The sequence below is a fragment of the Narcine bancroftii genome, chromosome 13, assembly GCF_036971445.1.
Source record: "Narcine bancroftii isolate sNarBan1 chromosome 13, sNarBan1.hap1, whole genome shotgun sequence".
NCBI classification, from domain to species: Eukaryota; Metazoa; Chordata; class Chondrichthyes; order Torpediniformes; family Narcinidae; genus Narcine; species Narcine bancroftii.
Window position 1 is genome coordinate 3,862,361 of NC_091481.1, and position 20,085 is coordinate 3,882,445.

General features: G+C 44.8%; 1 protein-coding gene across 2 annotated transcripts in view; it reads right to left on the bottom strand.

The window, feature by feature from the left end:
* The window catches only part of itih5 (inter-alpha-trypsin inhibitor heavy chain 5), a 37,890-nt gene extending 22,788 nt beyond the window's left edge, over nucleotides 1–15,102 (bottom strand). Inside the window, exons 1-5 of one of the 2 annotated variants that reach the window (XM_069909671.1) lie at nucleotides 14,931–14,973; nucleotides 14,610–14,654; nucleotides 13,862–14,094; nucleotides 7,755–7,918; nucleotides 6,566–6,655 (exon numbers count right to left, since the gene is read on the bottom strand). In XM_069909671.1, the coding sequence (XP_069765772.1) occupies nucleotides 6,566–6,655; nucleotides 7,755–7,903 (239 nt within the window). In that variant the 5' untranslated portion in view covers nucleotides 7,904–7,918; nucleotides 13,862–14,094; nucleotides 14,610–14,654; nucleotides 14,931–14,973. Of the gene's footprint in view, nucleotides 1–6,565; nucleotides 6,656–7,754; nucleotides 7,919–13,861; nucleotides 14,095–14,609; nucleotides 14,655–14,930 lie in introns of both variants that reach the window. The other variant, XM_069909670.1, reaches the window with a different exon arrangement.
* Nucleotides 15,103–20,085: the final 4,983 nt, after the last annotated feature.

Here is a 20,085-nt window from a genome sequence, read left to right on the forward strand (position 1 = left end):
TGTGTTTTGCAGTGCACAAAAATGCTGAACATAAAACACTACAGCACAGTACAGGTCCTTTGGCCGACCTATAGATTCCTAACAAAATAAAACCCTTCCTACCTTGTAACCTTTTACTTTTCTTCTATCCATGTGCCTGTCTAAGAGTCTCTTAAATGCCCCTAATGTTTCAGCCTCCACCACCACCTCGGGCAAGGCATTCCAGCCACCCACAACTCTCTGTGCAAAAAACGGACCCCATTTCTCCCCTAAACTTTCCTCCCTTCACTTTGTTCACATTTCCCCTGGTGTTTTCTCTTTCTGCCCAGGTGCTGGCTGTCTACCTTATCTATGCCTCTCAGAATCTTGTAGACCTCTAATTAGTCACCTCTTGTCCTTCTTTGCTCCGGAGTGAAAAGTCCTAGCTCTGCTAACCTTGCCTCATTAAACTTACGGAGAAACTCAGCAGGTCTTGCAGCATCCACAGGAAGTAAAAGGCAGTTGACATTTTGGGCCTGAGTCCTTTGTACGGAATCTGGATGAAAGAGTGGAGAGGAGAGGATGGAGGCAGGTGCATGCGGAGGGGAACAGCCTAACAGATGAGTTAATAGGCTTGAGGGTTGAAGAAGCAGGGAAGTGAACTGGGGAGGGGTCAGAGGTCTGAGAAGGGTCGGCCTCTGATGGGAGAAGGAACAGAGGAGGCCTGGGTTTGCTGAAGGGTGGAGAAAGAGAAAGACTGAGGAAGGGCTTGATGGAAACTGGAGGACGATATTGATGCCGTCTGGTTGGAGTCTGCCTGGATGGAATATGAGGTACTGTTCCTCCAATGTGTGGGTGACCTCAAATATGTCTCTGGTAGATAATGGGTATAAGCAATGATTAGCAACTTTGATCGAATTCCACATTGATTACATTCTGTTATCACGCCAGTAAGATCACAACTCTCCAAAACTGTTAGGTATAATTGTGCAAACCATGTCACAATCAGTGGAATTTTGGTTTAACGATTCCTGAAGGAAGGAACCCATATATCTTTTTGTGACAATTGAGTATTTGGAGATAGTTTAATCTTAAATAGGACCAAGAAAATCACTAAAAGCCCAGCAAGAAAACCACACCACTAAATCAAGAATGCTTATCGGGGGGTGAAAAAATGGCAGAAAACTATTAAGGTTAGCTAAAGATAAAGAACAGCTCATTCAGACTTAAAGTAAGTAACAATCTACGGTGCATTTATACATGGGGCACAAGCAGAGTGATATGTTTAGCCACTTAAGTCCAGTGAGATTAATGATTGAGCTTTAATAAATTTAAGTTTATAGTGGTTGTTTATTTGCTCTCCTGGAAACACACTGAATATTTGCTGGACACATTTCTGATTAATCCCAGTTATACTCTGATACTTCGGCCAATTGGCCTTTAGAGTAGGAAATGGCTTGTGTCCTGACCTTGGGGAATGGTTTCACAGCTAAGGTTAACCTTGTCCTCCTCCAGCATTCCCCTCCCACCAACCAAGACTGCGAATAAAATTGGGACTCCTTTTGGCCAGCATGACTGCCAAGCCAAAGAACACATACACTCAATGAACTATCGAGCAGGCTGGAATCATTGAATGTCTTAGAAGGTTAGATTAGAGAAGAAGGCCATTCAGCCCACTGAATCCAGAAAAATCCTCAAGTCTAATTAAACTTCTGAGCCTGTGGGAAAACGTGAGTCTGTGGAACTTGGCTGCTGTGGAAGCGAGGTCGTTGGGTGTATTTAAGGCAGAGATTGACAGGTATTTGATTAATTTTTTAAAAATTTAGACACACAGCATGATAACAGGCTCTTCCGGCCTTCAAACCCATCCAGTCCAATTACACCCAACTGACCTACAACCTCCCAGTATGTTTTGAACAGAGAGACTAAACCAGAGCCCCTGGGGAAAACTCACGCAGATACAGGGAGAATGTACACAAACTCCTTACAGACAGTGAGGGATTCGAACCCCAGTTCTGATTGTTGGCACTGTTACACCGTTTGCTAACTGCTATGCTAACCACGTCAGGGCATTAAGGGTTATATGGAAAAAGCCAGGGAGTGGGGCTGAATGTGAAGATTGATCAGCTCCTGATTAGAATGGTGGAGAAGACTCAATGCACCAATGAGCCGACTCCTGCTCTTATATCTTGTGAGTTCTTAATTCAGAGCCCTGTACATTGCCACCCAGGTAAATGTTTTGGTAGGATGGTGGTTTCAGCTGCCAATTCCCAATCATCACTGACTTCCTTACCTAAATTTGAATAGAACACAGAAAAGTAAAGCTCAGGAACAGGGAGACAATTTCTGCTCCGAACTTAATGCCAAATTATAAATAAAATGTCTCTTCTTCAATTCCCCTCCTACATGCTCCCTTAAAGACTGAGCCTCCTACTAAATGATCCCCTCTGCCAAGCGAAATGGGAGACTGCAGATGCTGGAATCTGGAGCAACAAACATAATTGGGACCAAAGGAAGAACTCAGCAAGTCAAGCGGCGTCCGTGGGAGAAAAAGCGGGGTGGATGATTGGAGTCCGCCATCAAGCCTTCATCAAGGAGAGTTCCAATCCAAAACATCAACCAATGCTTTTCTCCCACTAATGCTAGTAGACTCGATGAGTCTACAGATTGTTGCGAGAGACAGAGGACGCTGACAACAAAAAAATGCTTGGAGTTTACTCAGGAATTTGTGCCTTAGTTACACCAGTCAGACAGTGACAAATGTTACCTCAGAGAGCTGATTTTCATAAGTTAGAAAAAGAGTGGGCGAATGTTTTACTGCAGCTGTTCCACCATGTGTTAGAGGTAATAAAAAAATTCCCTTTCTCTGTTATTGTTGCAATTTGAGAGAAAAATGGGGGCACGGTTAGCACAACACTGTAACAGTGCCAGCAACTCGTGTTCGAATCTGGCGCTGTCTATAAGGAGTTTGTGTGTTCTCCCCGACCCTGCATGGGTTTCCTCGGGTGCTCTGGTTTCCTCCCACATTCCAAAGATGTACAGGGCTAATTGATTAATGGGCGTATGTGTCTGATGTGGACTGATGGACCAGCAGGGCCTGTGTGGCATCAGTAAATATCATCCAGAATTAAAACAAAATGTAAAAGTCAGTGGTGCTATGATTGGAACAAAGAATATAAATGCAAGAAAGGAATGGGGAACGCCATTTTTTAAGGTTTGAGCAAACAATGAGAAGCTGGAGGGCTCAGTGTGTCAGGCAGCTTCTGTGGAGAGAGATGGTCAGGAAGTGCTTCAGGTTGAGACCCTAAAGTCAAAAGGGGTGATATTAAGTACAAGTACTCCCCAACTTATGGCCTACTCGACTTGCATCCATCTGCAATTACGACCAATTTTAAAATAAAATAAAAAATACATGTCTGCACATGCACAATATAGTGCCTGGCGTGCAGCCTTTGTTCTGAAGGCATACTAGAAAGATGGCAAGCAAAAGGAAAAACCTATCCCTTGCCGACATATTGTCTCATTCCACTGTTTCAACATTTTTAAAGGACAAAGAAAAAATACATGAGGCTGTAAAAAGTTCTTCAAGTATGAAGAGCAATCTTGATTCCTGTGTGCATGTGCGAGTCTTTGGTTGGCGCATGCTTGGTGGGTTCACGTATTGGAGTTTGGTTGGCGCATGCGCGAGAGTTAAGGGTGCAAATTCAATATAACGAGGGTGCTTAATTCTTGTGCATGCGCCAACCGAACTCCAATATGCAAACTCGCTGCATATGCACCGACTTAAGACATGCGCACAGAAATCAAGATGGCCACACACAGCCTATGCCGACTAACAAGGTAAATGCGCACATTTTGGCTCTGATGTGCCCTGTATCCCTGATCTAGTTTGTCACGCGCACAGGCAAAATCCTCATTTGCGTCCATTCTGAGATACAGACTGATCCTTTGGTCCCAATTATGGTCATAAGCTGGGGAGTACGTGTATATCAAAGGGGAATAAAAGAAACAGGAAAAAGGTTGGGAGGGATCAGAGGTGGTAGAATGCTGGACACGTGGTGGAAGACAGGGCGAGGGAGAGATGGCTGGGAGTGGGGGAAGTCATATGACATAGGAGCAGAAATGAACTATTCAGCCCATCGATTCTGCCCCGCCATGAGCTGATCCTTTTCCCACTCATCCCCAGTGCCCGGCCTTCTCCCCATAACCTTTTATTCCCTTAGATAATCAACCTATCAACCTCTGCCTTAATTACACCAAATGATCAGGCCTCCACACATGCCTGTGGCAACAAATTCCACAGGTTCACCACCATCTGGCTAAAGATATTCCTCCACATCTCTGTTTTAAGCAGATACCCTTCATTCCTGAAGTTGTGCTCTCTCGTCCTGGACTCTCCCACCATTCAAAACAACCTTTCTCTATCTTCTCTGTCCATGCCTTCACAACATTCAAAATGTGTCAGAGATTTCCCCTCATTCTCCTAAATTCCAAGGAGTACAGACCAAGAGTTATCAAACACACCTCATATTATAATCTACAGTTCATCCCAAAAGAATGTTCTATGTTCTAAGATTTCACCTCCATCTTTCTGAAAATGGCCTGTACTGGTCTCATGGAAGCTTTACCTGTTTGGTTCATGAGCTAATACTAAGTAAAAGGCAGCCAATTTTTCTCCACTTTCAAACACCTGTTCATAGCAACTTTGGAACAACTGTGATTCACTAAATACCTTTTCCTTGCTGAGGGCAATGTTTATTCTGTCTTTCCACGACTCTGCCGAGATGAGCATTTCAGTGATAAATCTCTATTTGATCCCACAACACTGTGTTGTGACTAAAAACTGACCACTGGGAAGGAATTACAGTAAAGACAACCTCCAGGTGGTTGTATCAACTTCCAGAAATTAGTCCAGACCTTGTAGGCTTGAGTGAGTCAGCCTTGCGTGATCAACACAGCCTCCATTATTCATCATTATAGAACTGTGAAAGGGATTTAGACGGCACTGACCCAGGGGCAATTATTGTGAATCATCCCTGGGACAGCCATTTTCTTTTAGGCCTCTTCAATCCTCCAGTCATACGATACCTCTGTAGCCACGACCGCACCTCTTCCATCTCTGACCCTTTGCATGGTCCATATCTGATGAAGCAACACCAAAGGTCGTCCACTTTCCACCCAACTCATCTCTGTCCACTTACCCTTGCCTGAGCTCAATGCCCAATTTTTCCCAATCACCATTCTCAACCCCAGTCCCAAGTTCTCCCAACAATCATTTTCAAATCCAGGTCCAGATCCTACCTAATATCTCCTCTCAACCCCAAGGAACAACCACCCAAGTACTTCTCCCAAACTGAGGCCTGAATCGCTCCTAACAACATTTCTTGTCCTGGCCCAATGCCACCTCATGCTCTCTCCTGACAACCCTTCTCAACCCTAGGTTCCAACTCATCCCAATGATCCCTCCTGATCTCAGGAGCCAGCCCCTCCTGTTGACCTGCTCAATCCCAGGTTCCTCTTAATGCCTGACTCCAATCCATTATGATAACTCAAGGCCCCAATCCTTCTCCACAACCTCTCTTGTCACCAGCTTCCCCATCTTTCCCAACAAACCCCTTGACCCCTTTCCCTAAGCAACGGATTTTCAAGGGCAGTAATGCACAATGTGGGTTGTCCTTGTCCTTGTAGCACACAATCGTATGAGGCATCAACACAACCTCACAGTGTTCAGCCAATATAATGAAGCCTTCTACAACTCACACTAAAGACTGGGGTGTGTGACTGAAATCCGCCATGCTGATTAGACATTCTTGGAAGTGAGATTCTACCTGAGAAAATGATACTTATGACATTAACACTGTGATTGAATTATACACCAGTTAATTAGTCCCGAAAGGAAACCTACACAGAATAAATTGAGGCAAGGTTACAAGAGTTAAGGCTTTTCTCTTTGGAGCGAAGAAGAATGAGAGGTGACTTAATAGAGATCTACAAGATTATGAGAGGCATCGATAAGGTAGACAGCCAGCAGGTTTTATTCAGGACGGAAGTAGCAAACACTAGAGGACAACTGGTAAGAGATCAAGGTGGCACGGTTAGTGCAATGCTGTTACAGTGCCAGCGATTTGGGTTTGAATCCCGTGCTGTCTAAAATTTGTTTGTACGTCTTTGCCGTGTCTGCATGGATTGATCCCGGGTGCTCGGGTTTCCTCCCACTGTTCGATACGTACGGAAGTTGTAGGTTAATTAGGTGTAATTGGGTGCCATAGGCTCGTGGGCCAAAACTGCCTGTTATCGAGCTGTATGCCTAAATTTACATCTAAAATTTAAAAATCTGTACTAAGTGAAGGGAGGAAGGTTTAGGGGAGACATCAAGGCTAAGTTCTTTTTATACAGAGTTGTGGGTGCCAGGAATACATTGCCAAGAGTGGAGGCTGGAAAGAAGGGGGTATTTAAGAGACTCTTAGACAGGCACATGGATGGAAGGAAAATAGAGGGTTATGAGGTAGGGAGAGGTTTTTTTGGTAGGTATATATAGGTCGGCACCACAGGACCTTTTCTGTGTTGTAACATACTATGTTCTATATATAAGGAGCTAAACACTTACATGCTTTTCCCAGACATCTCATTCTGTTTCTCTTTGGATTTCTTGACTTTACCCAAAACCTCGCTATGGTGAACTTTTTTCCCAATGATCCTGCATCAGAAAAAAAAACCCAGGATCAAACAGTCATTAATGAACGGCAGAATCCAACCATAATGTTCCAGCTTACTGTAGGTTCTGGTGAGTTATCCACGGATATTGTACAGGGCAGCATGGTTACTGTGACAATATCACGGCGCCAGCGACCCGGGTTGGAATCTGCCGTTGTCTGTAAGGAGTTTGTACATTCTCCCCGAGAGACCAAATGGCCTTATCCTTATCCTATTTCTGATGTCCTTATGTTCCATTCCATATTATACAATTTTCCAAATAATGTTTAGTCTTTGATTATTTCAGAACATTACAACTGAAATAAGTTAAACAGGAAAGTCTGATTGTAGTGCAGTTCACAGAAGTGCTGGGGAAACTCAGCAGATCACAAATCTATAGGAAGCCAAGGGTAACCAACGATTTGGGGTTGAGCCCTTCGATAGGCAGGTGCTTGAATGTGGGCAGGGTTGAGGAAGGGGCAGGGTTGAGGAAGGGGCAGGGGGTGGAATACAGGCCAACAGGAAGGTGGATATGGACGGGAGGGTAGAAAAAGCTGAGGTGTTAGGGTGAGGGGATAGCTCTCTGAATGGAAAGGGAAGGAAGTGCCAATTGTTTTTTGCATCACATTCCTTTCTGTCTCCATTTAAAGATGAATTCCCCCTCCCCATCATTTCTCTTCTACCTTCTCAGCCATATCCACCTACAACTTGTTAGCCTGTACCTCTCCCCCTGCTCTTTCTCCCACCTTTTTATTCAGGCACCTGCCTACTTTTTACTGATACCTTGACAAAGGGCTCAGGCCTGAAACCTTGGTTGTGATCCGCACGATCAATGACTCCAAAAGCTGAGTGAGGAACGATAGGCTTTAATACACTTTAGATTTCCGCTGGCCCGACTCCATGTGCTCGAATGGATGGAAGGGGGTAGGGAGTTGACCTTTATGGCCAGGTCATGGGGGGAGGGATCAATGAGTGGCCGGACTAGCCACTTATACATAGAACAGTATATACATATCAACACAACTTGAATGAAATTTGAACCAATCCGCAGCAACCTATCAATAGACCATTGATGGAAGGAGCCAACTCAGATAAATACCCACATCGTGAAGTTGGAAATGAAGGCTGAGGAAGGGAACTGCATCTGGAAGACCGCATCCTTGGCCCTCAAACCCCGATTAACCATGGTGCAGGAAACTGCTGTGAAAGCGTAGCGAGAATAGATGGTGGATTTCACGATGAAATCTGTCATGTGAGGTTTACTATCCTGCAAGAAAAGGACAAAAGTTAGGGCTCAAAGACACCACACACAGTGGAAGTAAAAGGTCAATGTAGTTTTCACCGCTGACTTGAGTCTACTGAAGGAACGCAACAGATCTCGCAGCATCCATAGGAGGTAAAGATATAGTACTGGCCTTTCTGGCCTGAGCCCTTCCTTGTGGAATACATCTCCCAAATTGGCCTCAACACCTTAAATTAAAATATTCATCTGGGGCCAGTATCAATCCCTTGAGCCTGCTCACCCATTCAATAAGAGCATGGGAGATGCTCATCCTTTGTAACTTGATTATCAAGAACTGCTACACCAAACCTGCTGCCCTATTCCATTGAAGAGAGTCCCAAAGGTTCAAATAGACCTTCCAAAAAGGTTCTAAGGGTATAAATATTGCCATCAAGAGGATCAACCGCTCTCCTAACCTATTATGACTTCAATGGAATAGGGCAGCACGTTTGGCGTAGCAGTTAGTACAACGCCTTTACAGCGCCAGCGATCAGGACTGGGATTCGAATCCTGAGCTGCATTTAAGGAGTTTGTACGTTCTCCCCATGTCTGCATGGGTTTCCTCTAGGGACTCTGGTTTCCTCCCACCGTTCAAAATGTACCAGGGTTGGTAGGTGAATTGGGTGCAATTGGGTGGCACGGGCTCCTGAGACAAAATGGCCTGTTACCGTGCTGAATGTCTAAACTTTAAAATTTAAACTTAATGGATCTAAACACAAGGGGTTTAGAGAACAGAAGTCACAAGCAGCAACTGGTGAGCAGAGTCGAGTCAGTGCCATGTAATAATGTCAGTGTATATGTGCATTGCTCAATGTGTATGACAATAAGCATTAGTTCCAACCTCCACCACCTCCATAGGGAAAAGCAATGTGCTTAATTCAGTGTCACAGCGCATAATCTGGCATTCCAGCACTCTCGTTTGCTCGTGATTTGAATGTGAGCCGATGTACCCAGACAACATGAAGATGATTGATTAAACCAGCTGTCAATCAAGTTTAGGGTCCACACGGGTGCAAGAGTCTGAGATTGATCTCATGGACCCTGACCGTAGAGAAGGGTGGGTTTCCATGTGTCCTCGTGCGACGAGGAGATCAACCAGCTTCAGGCAGTAGAAGAGGTTAGGATGAAAAAATAACAAAACAGTAAATATATTTGTCAGTAATTCAAATCAACGAAGGAACTCTGCTATCAGAGTAAATTAACGTTCCTATACTATAAACCTTTAGAATAGTATAGCAAAGAAACAGGTCCTTTGGCCCACCTAGTCTGTGCTGAACTATTTTTGTCCACCTAACCATAGCAAACTGCACATGGACCCTAGTCCTCCATACCCCTCCCATCTATGTACTGTACTTTTAAATGTTGGAATCGAATCTGCATCCACAAACCCTTCAGGCAGCTTGGTCCCCATTTCTTTAGCTTTTGAGTGAAGAAGATCCCTCCAATGTTCCCCTCGGCCGGTGTGGTTGGCCTAGGGGTTAGCGCAATGCTTTTACGGCACCAGCAATTGGGACCATGGTTCAAATCCCACACTGTCTGTAAGGAGTTTGTACGTTCTTCTCATGTCTGCATGGGTTTTCTCCGGGGGTTCTGGTTTCCTCCCACTCTTCAAAATGTACTGGGGGTGTAGGTCATTTTGGTGTAATTGGGCGACATGGCTCATGAGCCAAAAGGGCCTGTTACTGTGCTGTATGTCTAAATTTAAATTAATTTTTTTTCTAAATTTAAACAATTAACCTTTCTCTCTTAACCCATGTCCTTTCATTCTTATCTCACCCAACTTCAGTGGAAAAGCCTGTTTACATTTACCTAATCTATACTCTCATAATTTTGTATACCTCCTTAAAATTTTCTCTTCATTCTCTGACGTTCCAGGGAATAAAGTCCTATAACTAAGCTCTTCAAATCCTGGAAACATCCTTGTAAATTTTCTCTGCGGTGTGGCAAGGGTGTACAGAAGTGAATGGAGAAAGAGAATGGGAGGGGGACTGATGAGCAAGATCAGGTCCAATGGGCCAAGTGACTTCCTTCTGTGTGACACCAGCCATTCTCATCCATTTTTTTTCGGCTATGGCTCCCCCAGGACTCTGCTCAAGATCATGGCCCCCATCACTGTGTGTGAGCGCTGCTGCGCAAATAATTCTGACGCAAAGTCCACAGACTGTACAACAGGCTTTAATTAGCTTAAACTTGTACACACCAGTCTCAGTATACTGCTGGCTCTACGTGTCTGATTGTCCCCAAAGGGGGCGGCTCGAGTCTTTATACGGGCCGATGATTGACAGCTGGCAGGTGGGGCCAGCCTCCCAGGTTGCCTACCTGCAGGTACAGTGGTTACCCCTGCAATAGGCTGGTAGGAGTGTGGCCAGTGTGCTGGTTGTATCACCACACTGTGAAGAAGTCAAGTTTTGGTTTCTACAACACTTCTCTCCTACCGACTATATAAAAATATTTATGTTACGTGAGGTGAAAAGAAAGAAAGACTTTTACTTAAATGAGGTGTTGCCTCTATTGAGAACGGCTCCCCTACACATTTCCAGCTTCAGGTTGTTCCTTTCTCGTTAGAAACTTATTACAGTATTTCCAAAATTAAATTTTCAGTGTAATGTGTAATTTTCACAAAAATAATTATTTCTCAATGAAAAGAATGACTAATATAATATTTTCTCTCAGATTTGGAATCTGCTCAGATCAGCACTGGTGAAAGATTCAAGATTCATTTATTGCCATGTAATAGGACCCAACATGTAACATGACACAAAATTGCCTTCTGCCTGCCATAAGGCAAAGAGTCGCCATTAGTGTCGCCCGGCAGCCCTGGTAGTATAAGAGAAAGAGAAGCAAAAGAGAGGCCCTTCAGAGTCACTGAGTGTCCATGGATTAGCCTCCAGCCCTCCCACAGCCTCTGCAGCCGCACAGAGTCCTGTTTGATCCATCGGTTGCCCGAGCTCCAGATCCAAACCGCTGATACGATCAGTAAGCCTTCAGTGCCCGAGGCCCTTTGGGAGCCTTTCTTGTCCTCCACAGCCTCTCAAATCCCGGCTCCGATATCTGGTTCCCATGAGCCAGTCCCCAGCCGCCCATGCAGGTCCCTGAACCGGAAGTTGCCTGCAGCACGTGCGGGGGCCCTCAGCCACTGAGTCCGTCTCTGGTCCGCTGCTGTGGTCACTGTCCTGTAGAGTGGGTAACCACCACGTGAATAATCAGGGCCATAGCAGCAGGTTGTTATGAATGCCAGTTGAGGATATGGATGATGGGTTTAACCTGCATTCACATCAGGAACGAGAAGTAAAATGGCCTGCTTTTTGCCATTTCAATTCCACGATTCCATGAAGGTGAGGGGAAGCAATTTGATGTTTTATTTTTATTTGTGCTTGGCTCACACATTATTGAGCTGTTCAAGCCTTTCTCAACTGTCTCCGCCTAATGGGAGAGAGCAGCTGAGCCAGAGGCTGCTTCTGAATTCCAGAGACATGGAAGAATGCAGAAAGAAGGCAATGTCAGGGGTCCACGGGCAGGCAGGAATTTTGGCATTTTGCTTCATTTACTTCTGACAACAAGAAGCCAACTTGGAGAACACTTCCATAGCAGACGCAGGGTAGAGGGTCACAGGGTTGGAGCCACTTCATAATGAAACAATTCTGTTAAATTTTCTTTTGGCTTCATCATAAATGAAACTGAGATCTGAATAACAGTTCATGACATTTAAAGTTCATTTAACGAAAGATATACTGCTTTTTATCATGCTCCTATAGATTATGTGTTTCCCTGACTAATGCCTTCTCCTATCTCCCCAATCCTCTCTACTCTATCGTCACTATTAGGTCATCCCAAATAGAACACAAAACATTACACCACAGTGCAGGCCCTTTGGCCCACAATGTTGTGCTGACCCATGTAAACCTACGGCACAACAATCCAATCCTTCCTTACCTCAAGCCCATGACCTTCTATTTTCCTTACATTCATGTCCCTATCTAAGAGTCTGTTTAATGTCTCCATCTCCCTCCCAGCCTCCACCACCATCTCTGGCACCCACCACTCTCTGAGTAAACAATTTGCCACTGGCATCTCCCCTAAACCATTTAGATTCTCTGGTGTTTGCTACTGTCACCCAGAGCCTGTCTACCCTGTGTGTGCCCCTCATAATCTTATATATCTCCATTAAGTCATCTCTCGCCCTTCCTTGCTCCAAACTATGACCAATTTCTCCCCTGGCACCATTAATTTAACCATCCCTCTGTTCTAATTAAGAAGCGACATTTCAGGTTGAGCCACAGAGTTTCGATACTTAATAATTACTTGCAAAGTTACACCATTATTTAAAATAGGTAGCCAAGTTGGATAATTTTTACGCAGGAAAGTCTTTGAAATGTCAACAAGAGTGATACTTCATGAAACAGGTTCATCAGCCCAATTCGTCCATGATGACTGAGTTAGCATTAGGCCAGTCCCATTTTCCTGCATTTATTAACATAAATTAACAGCTTGTTCAGCCGGTCAGGCAAGCATGAGCAGAAAGCGCTGGTTGAAGAATGAATGTTGTTTGGGACACAGGGAGTAACTCTATTCCCCAGAGCCAGCATTGGATCCACATCCCTCTAATTTGAAGTTGAAACGAGGAGAGGAAACCAGAGCCCCCAGGGAAAACCCATGCAGTCACGGGGATTGCGTACAAACTCCTGACAGAGAGCGTGGAATTCGAGCCCCAGTCCCCTTCACTGGCGCCACAAAGACGTTGCGCTAATGGCTACTCCAACATCAGGATGATTATAGCTCAGGAGTTTAGAAGTTGTTGTTTGTAACACCAGAGACCACACCAGTACACCTCAATATCAAATACTGGTCTTACTGGGTGGCACAGTGGGTAGCCGTTAGCGCACCGCATTTACGGCGCCAGCGATTGGGACCAGGGTTTGAAGCCCACATGGTCTTTAAAGAGTTTATACATTCTCCCCGTGCCTACATTGGTTTTTCCTGGGGGCTCCAGTTTCCTCCCACCATTCGAAATGTACCAGGGGTGTAAATTGGGCAGCATGGACTCATGGGCTGAAATGGCCTGTTACCGTGCTGCATGTCTAAATTTTTTAAAAATTTAAATTTATTTAAAAGACTCATAAAACACTGCAAAAATAATAATAATTTGTTGATTCTGTTCTCCCAGAAACCAATGAAACACAATACAAATAATTATCAGTCAAAGGAAAACGTGCTTTAAGCCTCGGATTCCCTAACAACCACTCAAAGTGGAGAAGGGGCATTTGAGCCTTGCTTCCGCCACTGGGAACACATCAGCTCACAAGCAATCCACAATTCCACCTCCTCAGCCAGCCCTTGCCCCGACTGTGGAAGAGTCTGTAGCTCCTGCATTGGACTTGCAATGAGACACTTAGACGATGGGCCAAGACCCGGAAGATAAGATTTATGGATGCCCACTGGACAGTACTGGTTTGATGGACCAAATGGCCTGCTTCCATACTGTTCAACTTGATGATTCTAGTCACCTCCAAACCCAAGAAAGCAAACTAGAAGCAAGACATCCTTGATCTTCTCTTTATGAAGTGCAAGGTGTTCCTTTTACAAAGTACCAGTCAAATTTAATTCCCCTTCAGGGTCATTTATAAGAATCCTGGGACTGGAGGGCTTGAGTTATAAGGTGAGGTAGGATAGGGTGGGAAGTTACTCCCTGGACCACTGGAGGCTGAGTGGTAAACTTTAAAGATACAAAGGGGCAACTATCAGGTCAATAACGGGATGAAAAAAATCAAAGATTTGCTTCATTAAAAAATGGGGATTATGATAAACGTGAAGATAATTTTAGATTTGTTGTACCATGTAGGTAGTTGGAAAAACATTAAATGAACTTTTATTGAATTTATCCTGTTTAATCACACCAAGATGCTAACACATTGCTTTTGTTCAACTGACCAAAAAATGTTATGCTGCTCATTTCATTTGTACTCAGCATCTGATGCCTCTCATGTCAATGTCCAACAATAGTCGGCCAGCGTTGATGGATTCCAGTTGCCCTGATACGCTTTTCCACGGTCGCAATGTCCTGGTGAAACCTTTCACCGTGTTCGTTACTGGCTGCACCAAGATCAGCGGGGAAGACGTCCCAAGTGCGAATGCAGAAAATGAATTTTCAATGACGCGTTGATCTTCATGGTTTTGTGTGGTTGAAGTAGACAAAATATGGCAGTAAATCACAAAAAGAGGTTATTTCTAAAATGCAGGTACATTTTTGAGTTGATTTTCGTGGTTCTGCAGCCCAAAATCCATAAAATACACCCCAAAGTGTTCAGGAAGCAAAATCTTCGTTGTCTAGTGTACTCTGGATTGTGTTTTAACCAGAGTAGGGCAATCTAAAACCACGAGCGATTTACATTTCACCTCCACCTCACAGAAGGAGCACGCGGCGAGGAGAGGTTTGGACTCGGGATATGGGCTGGACGCAGGTGAACGGTTATTGCCAGGCAGGGACGAGATGGGCCGAAGGGCCAGACTGGCCTTTCCAAGGGAAACGATGAGGATAAAGTGGCCGGTCCTTCGGAGACCCACGGTTGCCGAAAGCCTCTCAGAGGCGGTAATAAAGTCCAGGTGCAGTTGCAAAGTTTCCGCGCAACTTGTGACTTTCCTGAAGATCGCGGCGGAGAACAAACAAAATGCCACTTACCAGCCTCGGCACAATAACTGCCTGCCTCGAAAGCCGCTGAGATTCCTTAAAGGAGGGGGGTGGGGAACACAGAACACATGCTTTTTATTCCAAATCGAGCAGATCCATTAATTATTTTGCAAAGTTTTTAAACGATTAAAACTGAAAATTGTACAAACGATCTGGTCTGAAGTGGACAGGTTCCCTTGCCCTCCAGGGGTGAGTTTACCTGGTGGTTTCTTTCCGCGGTTCAGAAGAAGTTATTTTGTTACGGCTGTTGCAATTTAGTGCATGCAGTGGAGTTCCCAGAACTGGACATTTATTTAGCTGACTTGAACTTACAGGGTTCGGAAGGGAAATCCTGTTAAAGTCGTCATCGGCCCATGAACCTTGCGCCCAAACAGTCAGGTAGATCCCGGAGAAGAGGAGAGCGATCATCTTCATTCCAGCTGTTCCACGGTAACCGCTGGTCGACGACTGGCCAACAATCCGTTCGACAGCAATGTGCCAGCGCCTCCTTCGGGGTGGACTCTGCTTCTCTCTCTCTCTCTCTCTCAAAAAAAGAGGCAAATTTGAAGTATTGTGTGCAGTTTTGGTCAGCTAACTACTGGAAAGTTTTTCCCCCCCAAATCATTTATCATCCAATCGTACAAAACAAGCTTTCTCTGGTCCTCAATGGAAAGCATTGATGGATATGCATTGCGCGCATATATCAATATGATTTTGTTAAAGAAATATGAGAGTCTGGGAGGGTGAGCAGTTCCTTTGGTCTTTCACCATCCTCATTGCCCGTGGGAAGAAGCTGTTCCTCAGCCTGGCGATGCTGGCTCTGATCCTCCTGGATCTCTTCCCCCAATGGGAGTAGCTGAAAGATGTGTGTGGGGTGGAAGGGGGTCCTCCATGAGATCAATCTCGCTAAATCACATGGGGGGGGGGGAGATTCCATTGATCTTCTCTGCCACCCTTATGATCCTGTGTATTAACGTCAGATCTGATAATCTACTGCAACTGATGCTGCCGGCCAGGACGCTCTCAACAGAGCCTCTGTAGAACGATGACAGGATGGTGGGCTGTATCCTTCCTGACAAGTGGGACGATCTTGTGTGTCCAGGAAAGGTCACTTCTTAAGTGGACTCCGAGGAACTTGATGCTCACTACTCTCTCCACTGCTGAGCTATTAATGTGTAGGGCAGGATGGTCAATCCTGGTCCTCCTGAAAGTCCACAATCATCTCCTGCATCTTGACAACATTGAGATTCAGGTTGTTATTATTTCACGAGATTTTCCACCTCTTCTTTGCAATGCAACTCATGGTTGTAACTGATAAGACAACTACAGTTATCTGCAAACTTGATTAATCTGTTGGAGCTGGGTGTGGTGATGCAGTCATGGGTCAGTTGCATGAACACACAGCCCTAATATGCACCAGTGCTCAATGCGATGGTGCTCGATAATCTGCTGCCGATCAGGCTATTCACTTGCTCAAGCCTGCTCCACCATGTAATTAGACCCTGGCTGTAACCTAATCTCTTCAGTTTGTCTGTAAAGTTGGCAGATGGAGGGAACAGCCAGGAGAAGAATCTATTCTTCATTTCGGAGACTTCTCCCTCAGCTGCAGACATCAATTCATTTGGCACTTGGCTGTCATCTGGTGCTCTGATGTTGACAGATGTTGCTCTGATAGAACTGATGCAGCATGTAACCAAGTTCTGGTTTGCCACCGTAGACGACGCAATTCGCAACTTGAATTAAACTAAGCCATGTTATTGGAGCCTCACCCAGTGCCTGTTGTCAATTACATAAAGTGGCCCTTACTTTCTCAGCTCCGTTAGCAGCAGAAGTGAAGGAAACTTTAGTAGGCAGCCAGATGTTTGGCATCCACTATGCGGTACACAGATTGAAGTGAATTTGGAACATCCGCATAACTGAGTAAATCAGGACGAATGGACTCATTCTCACACCTGGTTCTAGCACAGAGCTAGAACCTTTTTTGTTCCCCTACTTGGAGCTTGAATGACTGTGGACTCTATAGATCACTCCCTCTACAGAATATTGAACTGAAGACCATGAGACAAGAGAGGAGAAATAGGCCATTATTCCCATCAAATCTGCCCCATCGTTTTAATCATGAGCTGATCCATTTTCCTACTCAACCCCACTGCCCGGCCTTCTCCCCATAACCTTTGATGCCCTGGCTAATCAAGAACTTCTCAATCTCTGCCTTAAATACGCCCAGTGAGCTGGCCACCACAACTGCCTGTGGCAACAAATTCCACAGATTTACCATCCTCTGGCTAAAGGAATTTCACCACATTTTCTGTTCTAAGTGGATGCCCTTCAATCCTGTTGTGCCCTCTCCCATCTTTCTACATTCTCTTTGCATGTCTTTCAACATTTGATTTTTTTCTATGAGATTTTCCCCCCACCACCCCCACCATTCTCCTAAACTCCAATTAGTACTGACCAAGAGCTGTCAAATGCTCCTCAGATGATAACCCTTTCATTCCTGGAATCATCCTTGTGAACTCTTCTGAACCCTCTCAATCGTCAGCACATCCTTTCTTGAATGAGGAGCCCAAAACTGCTCACAATACTCCAAGTGAGGTCTCATCAATGTCAAGCAGGAAATGTTGCAGCTCTACAAAACTCTGGATCAACCACATTTGGAGTATTGTGCTTATTACAGGAAGGACGTGGAAGCTATAGTGAGGGTGCGGAGGAGATTTGCCTGGATTGGATAACGTGTCTTATGAGGGAAGGATAGCAGAGCTAGGGTTTTTCACTTTGGAGCAAAGAAGGATGAGAGATCATTTAATAGAGGTCTAGAAGATTCTGAGAGGCATAAATGAGGTGGGCACCCATTTATCCCACGTGACAGTAGCATACACCAGAGAACATCTGTATAGGGTAAGGGGAGGAAAGTTTAGGGGAGATGTCTGGGTAATTCTTTTCACAGAGAGAGTAATGGGTACCTGGAATGTATTGCAGGGTGGTGGTGAAGGGGAATTTAAAAGTTTCTTGAACAGGCACATGGATGCAAGAAAAATAGAGGGATATGGATAGGAGGTAGTTTGTTGAGTCGGTTGGTAGAGGTCGCCACAATATCATGGGTCAAAGGACCTGTGCTGATTTGTCATGTTCTTTATTCTAAGTTTTAAATAAGGACAATCTTAATCTTCCGTTTCCCTGCTAAATTGAACTTTAGACCATGCAGCACGGTAACAAGCCATTTCGTCCCACGAGTACGTGCCTTCCAATTAACCTATACCCCAGTACCTTTCAAATGGTGGGAGACAGACAAGGGGAGAACGTGCAGACTCCTTACAGTCAGCGTGGGATTCGAATCCTGGTCCCCATCGCTGTAAAGGCGTGGCGCTAACTGCCCCTTCCGTACTTCTCTCCAACCGGCTACATTAATAAAAGTTAGGTGAGGTGAAAAGAAAACGGGTGTTTTACTAAATTGTGCTGTTGAGATTGGCTGATCTATAAATAACACTGACCCCTGGTTTTATTTCTTTAACCATCTACCTAATGCATATTTATCTCTCCATTTATTCCTTAATTCGTGGATCACTCACAGCACTGTCTAATCCAGAATTTGAATATGAAGCAATGAAGTTTATTGTCATAGACGGCCATGAGTACAATGTACGGATGCAATGAAAGTCTTGCTTGGAGCAGCTTCCCAGATACAACACTTAAGAAGCAAGAACAAAATGTACACTATAAGGATCGGGGGGAAATAATAATAAATAGTGCAAGCCAATTCTTGATGGTCTTGGAACGGTTCAGGTGACATCAAGAGGTTGGGAAAGAAACTGTTCTCAACCGAGCGGTGCTAGATGACTTTATCGTCACTTCCAATTGTCCTTGGACTAAGTGTCTTTCCGAGGCTATTTCAATGGGCACCGCAATGTTGGCCACTGTGAGTGGTGCAGTGGCTAAGCTACCTGACCAACAACGCCGGTGGTGAGGTTGAATCCTACTGTCGCATCTGCGAAATTCATGCTCAGTTGATTGAATCGCCTGGGATGAAAAGAAAGCTAGCTTCCCACAAAACTGGGAGACTCCAAAAACCATCACATCGTCACAAAATGCTGACTGGGCCATAAATGTATCAAAAGGGAAAGTCAGATGTCCTCATGCAGCCTGGTCTTCCCACGAGAAATGCACTCAACTCTTCCCTGCCGCCTGAAATGCTATTCAATTATTGCATGACTGCAATGTTATCGGCATGATATTGTGGCGACCTCTACCAACCGACTCAACAAACTACCTCCTATCCATATCCCTCTATTTTTCTTGCATCCATGTGCCTGTTCAAGAAACTTTTAAATGCCCCTTCACCACCACCCTGGCAATACATTCCAGGTACCCACTACTCTCTCTGTGAAAAGAATTACCCAGACATCTCCCCTAAACTTTCCTCCCCTTACCCTATGTAGATGGTCTCTGGTGTATGCTACTGTCACGTGGGATAAATGGGTGCCCACCTCATTTATGCCTCTCAAAATCTTGTAGACCTCTATTAAATGACCTCTCATCCTTCTTTGCTCCAAAGAGAAAAACCTTAGCTCTGCTATCTGAACATTCACAATATTTTAACTGTGAAATATGCCAGAGAATTGCTTATTTTTCATTCTACTATTTTACAGGTTGAGGGCATCAATGGCAGCAACTGATGTACACGCCTAATTGCTCTTGAGAAGACCGTGGTGACACATGTTCCTGGTGTGACGCAGTGCTCCTCGTGAGGGTGTTTCCGAAATGATACAGAGAAACACAAAAACTACAGATGCTGGAAATGTGCACAATGTTCAAGTCCATTCACGAGGCTTTAGCATGAAGTAGCCCATGTTTTCAGGCATGGGATGATGTGAGTCAATTCAAAAAGGTGGCACAAAGCTGGCAGGCAATGCCACACACTTCCTTGAGGAAGAGCTCAGGTCCGACACGTCGGTAAAATATCTTTACATCCTCTGCATGCTGTGAGACTGGCTGAGTTCCTCCAGCATTTCTGTGTTTTGATTGCAATCACTTCTACAGATTTTTGTGTTTCACTCCAAGTAGTGCCTATTGCCAGGATGAGAGAGTTTTGTCCCTGCCAGTCCCTGCCATTGTGCAAGGACAAGAATTAATGCTCTGAACTAAGCAGTGAGCTCCATTTTCACGCGATGAATCATCCTCAATATTAATTCCTTCCATCCTCAGTGCACAGTGACAGCATTGTTGCACAATCAGCTGCAGTCCAAATCTCCTTAGCTGAAACAGAAATACTGGTGGTGCTCAGCAGGTCTCCCAGCGTCCATAGGAGGTAAAGATATCCTGTATAACCCACATTTCAGACCTGAGCCTTTCTTCAAGGTGTGAGCAAAGTACAGAGAGGCGCTGGTAAAAATGGAAGAATGGGAGGAGTTGTCCAACAGACAAAAGGTGTTAATTTATACTAAGAGGAGTGGGGAGAGGAAAGATGAGAATTAATAGGAGGAAGAGAGGC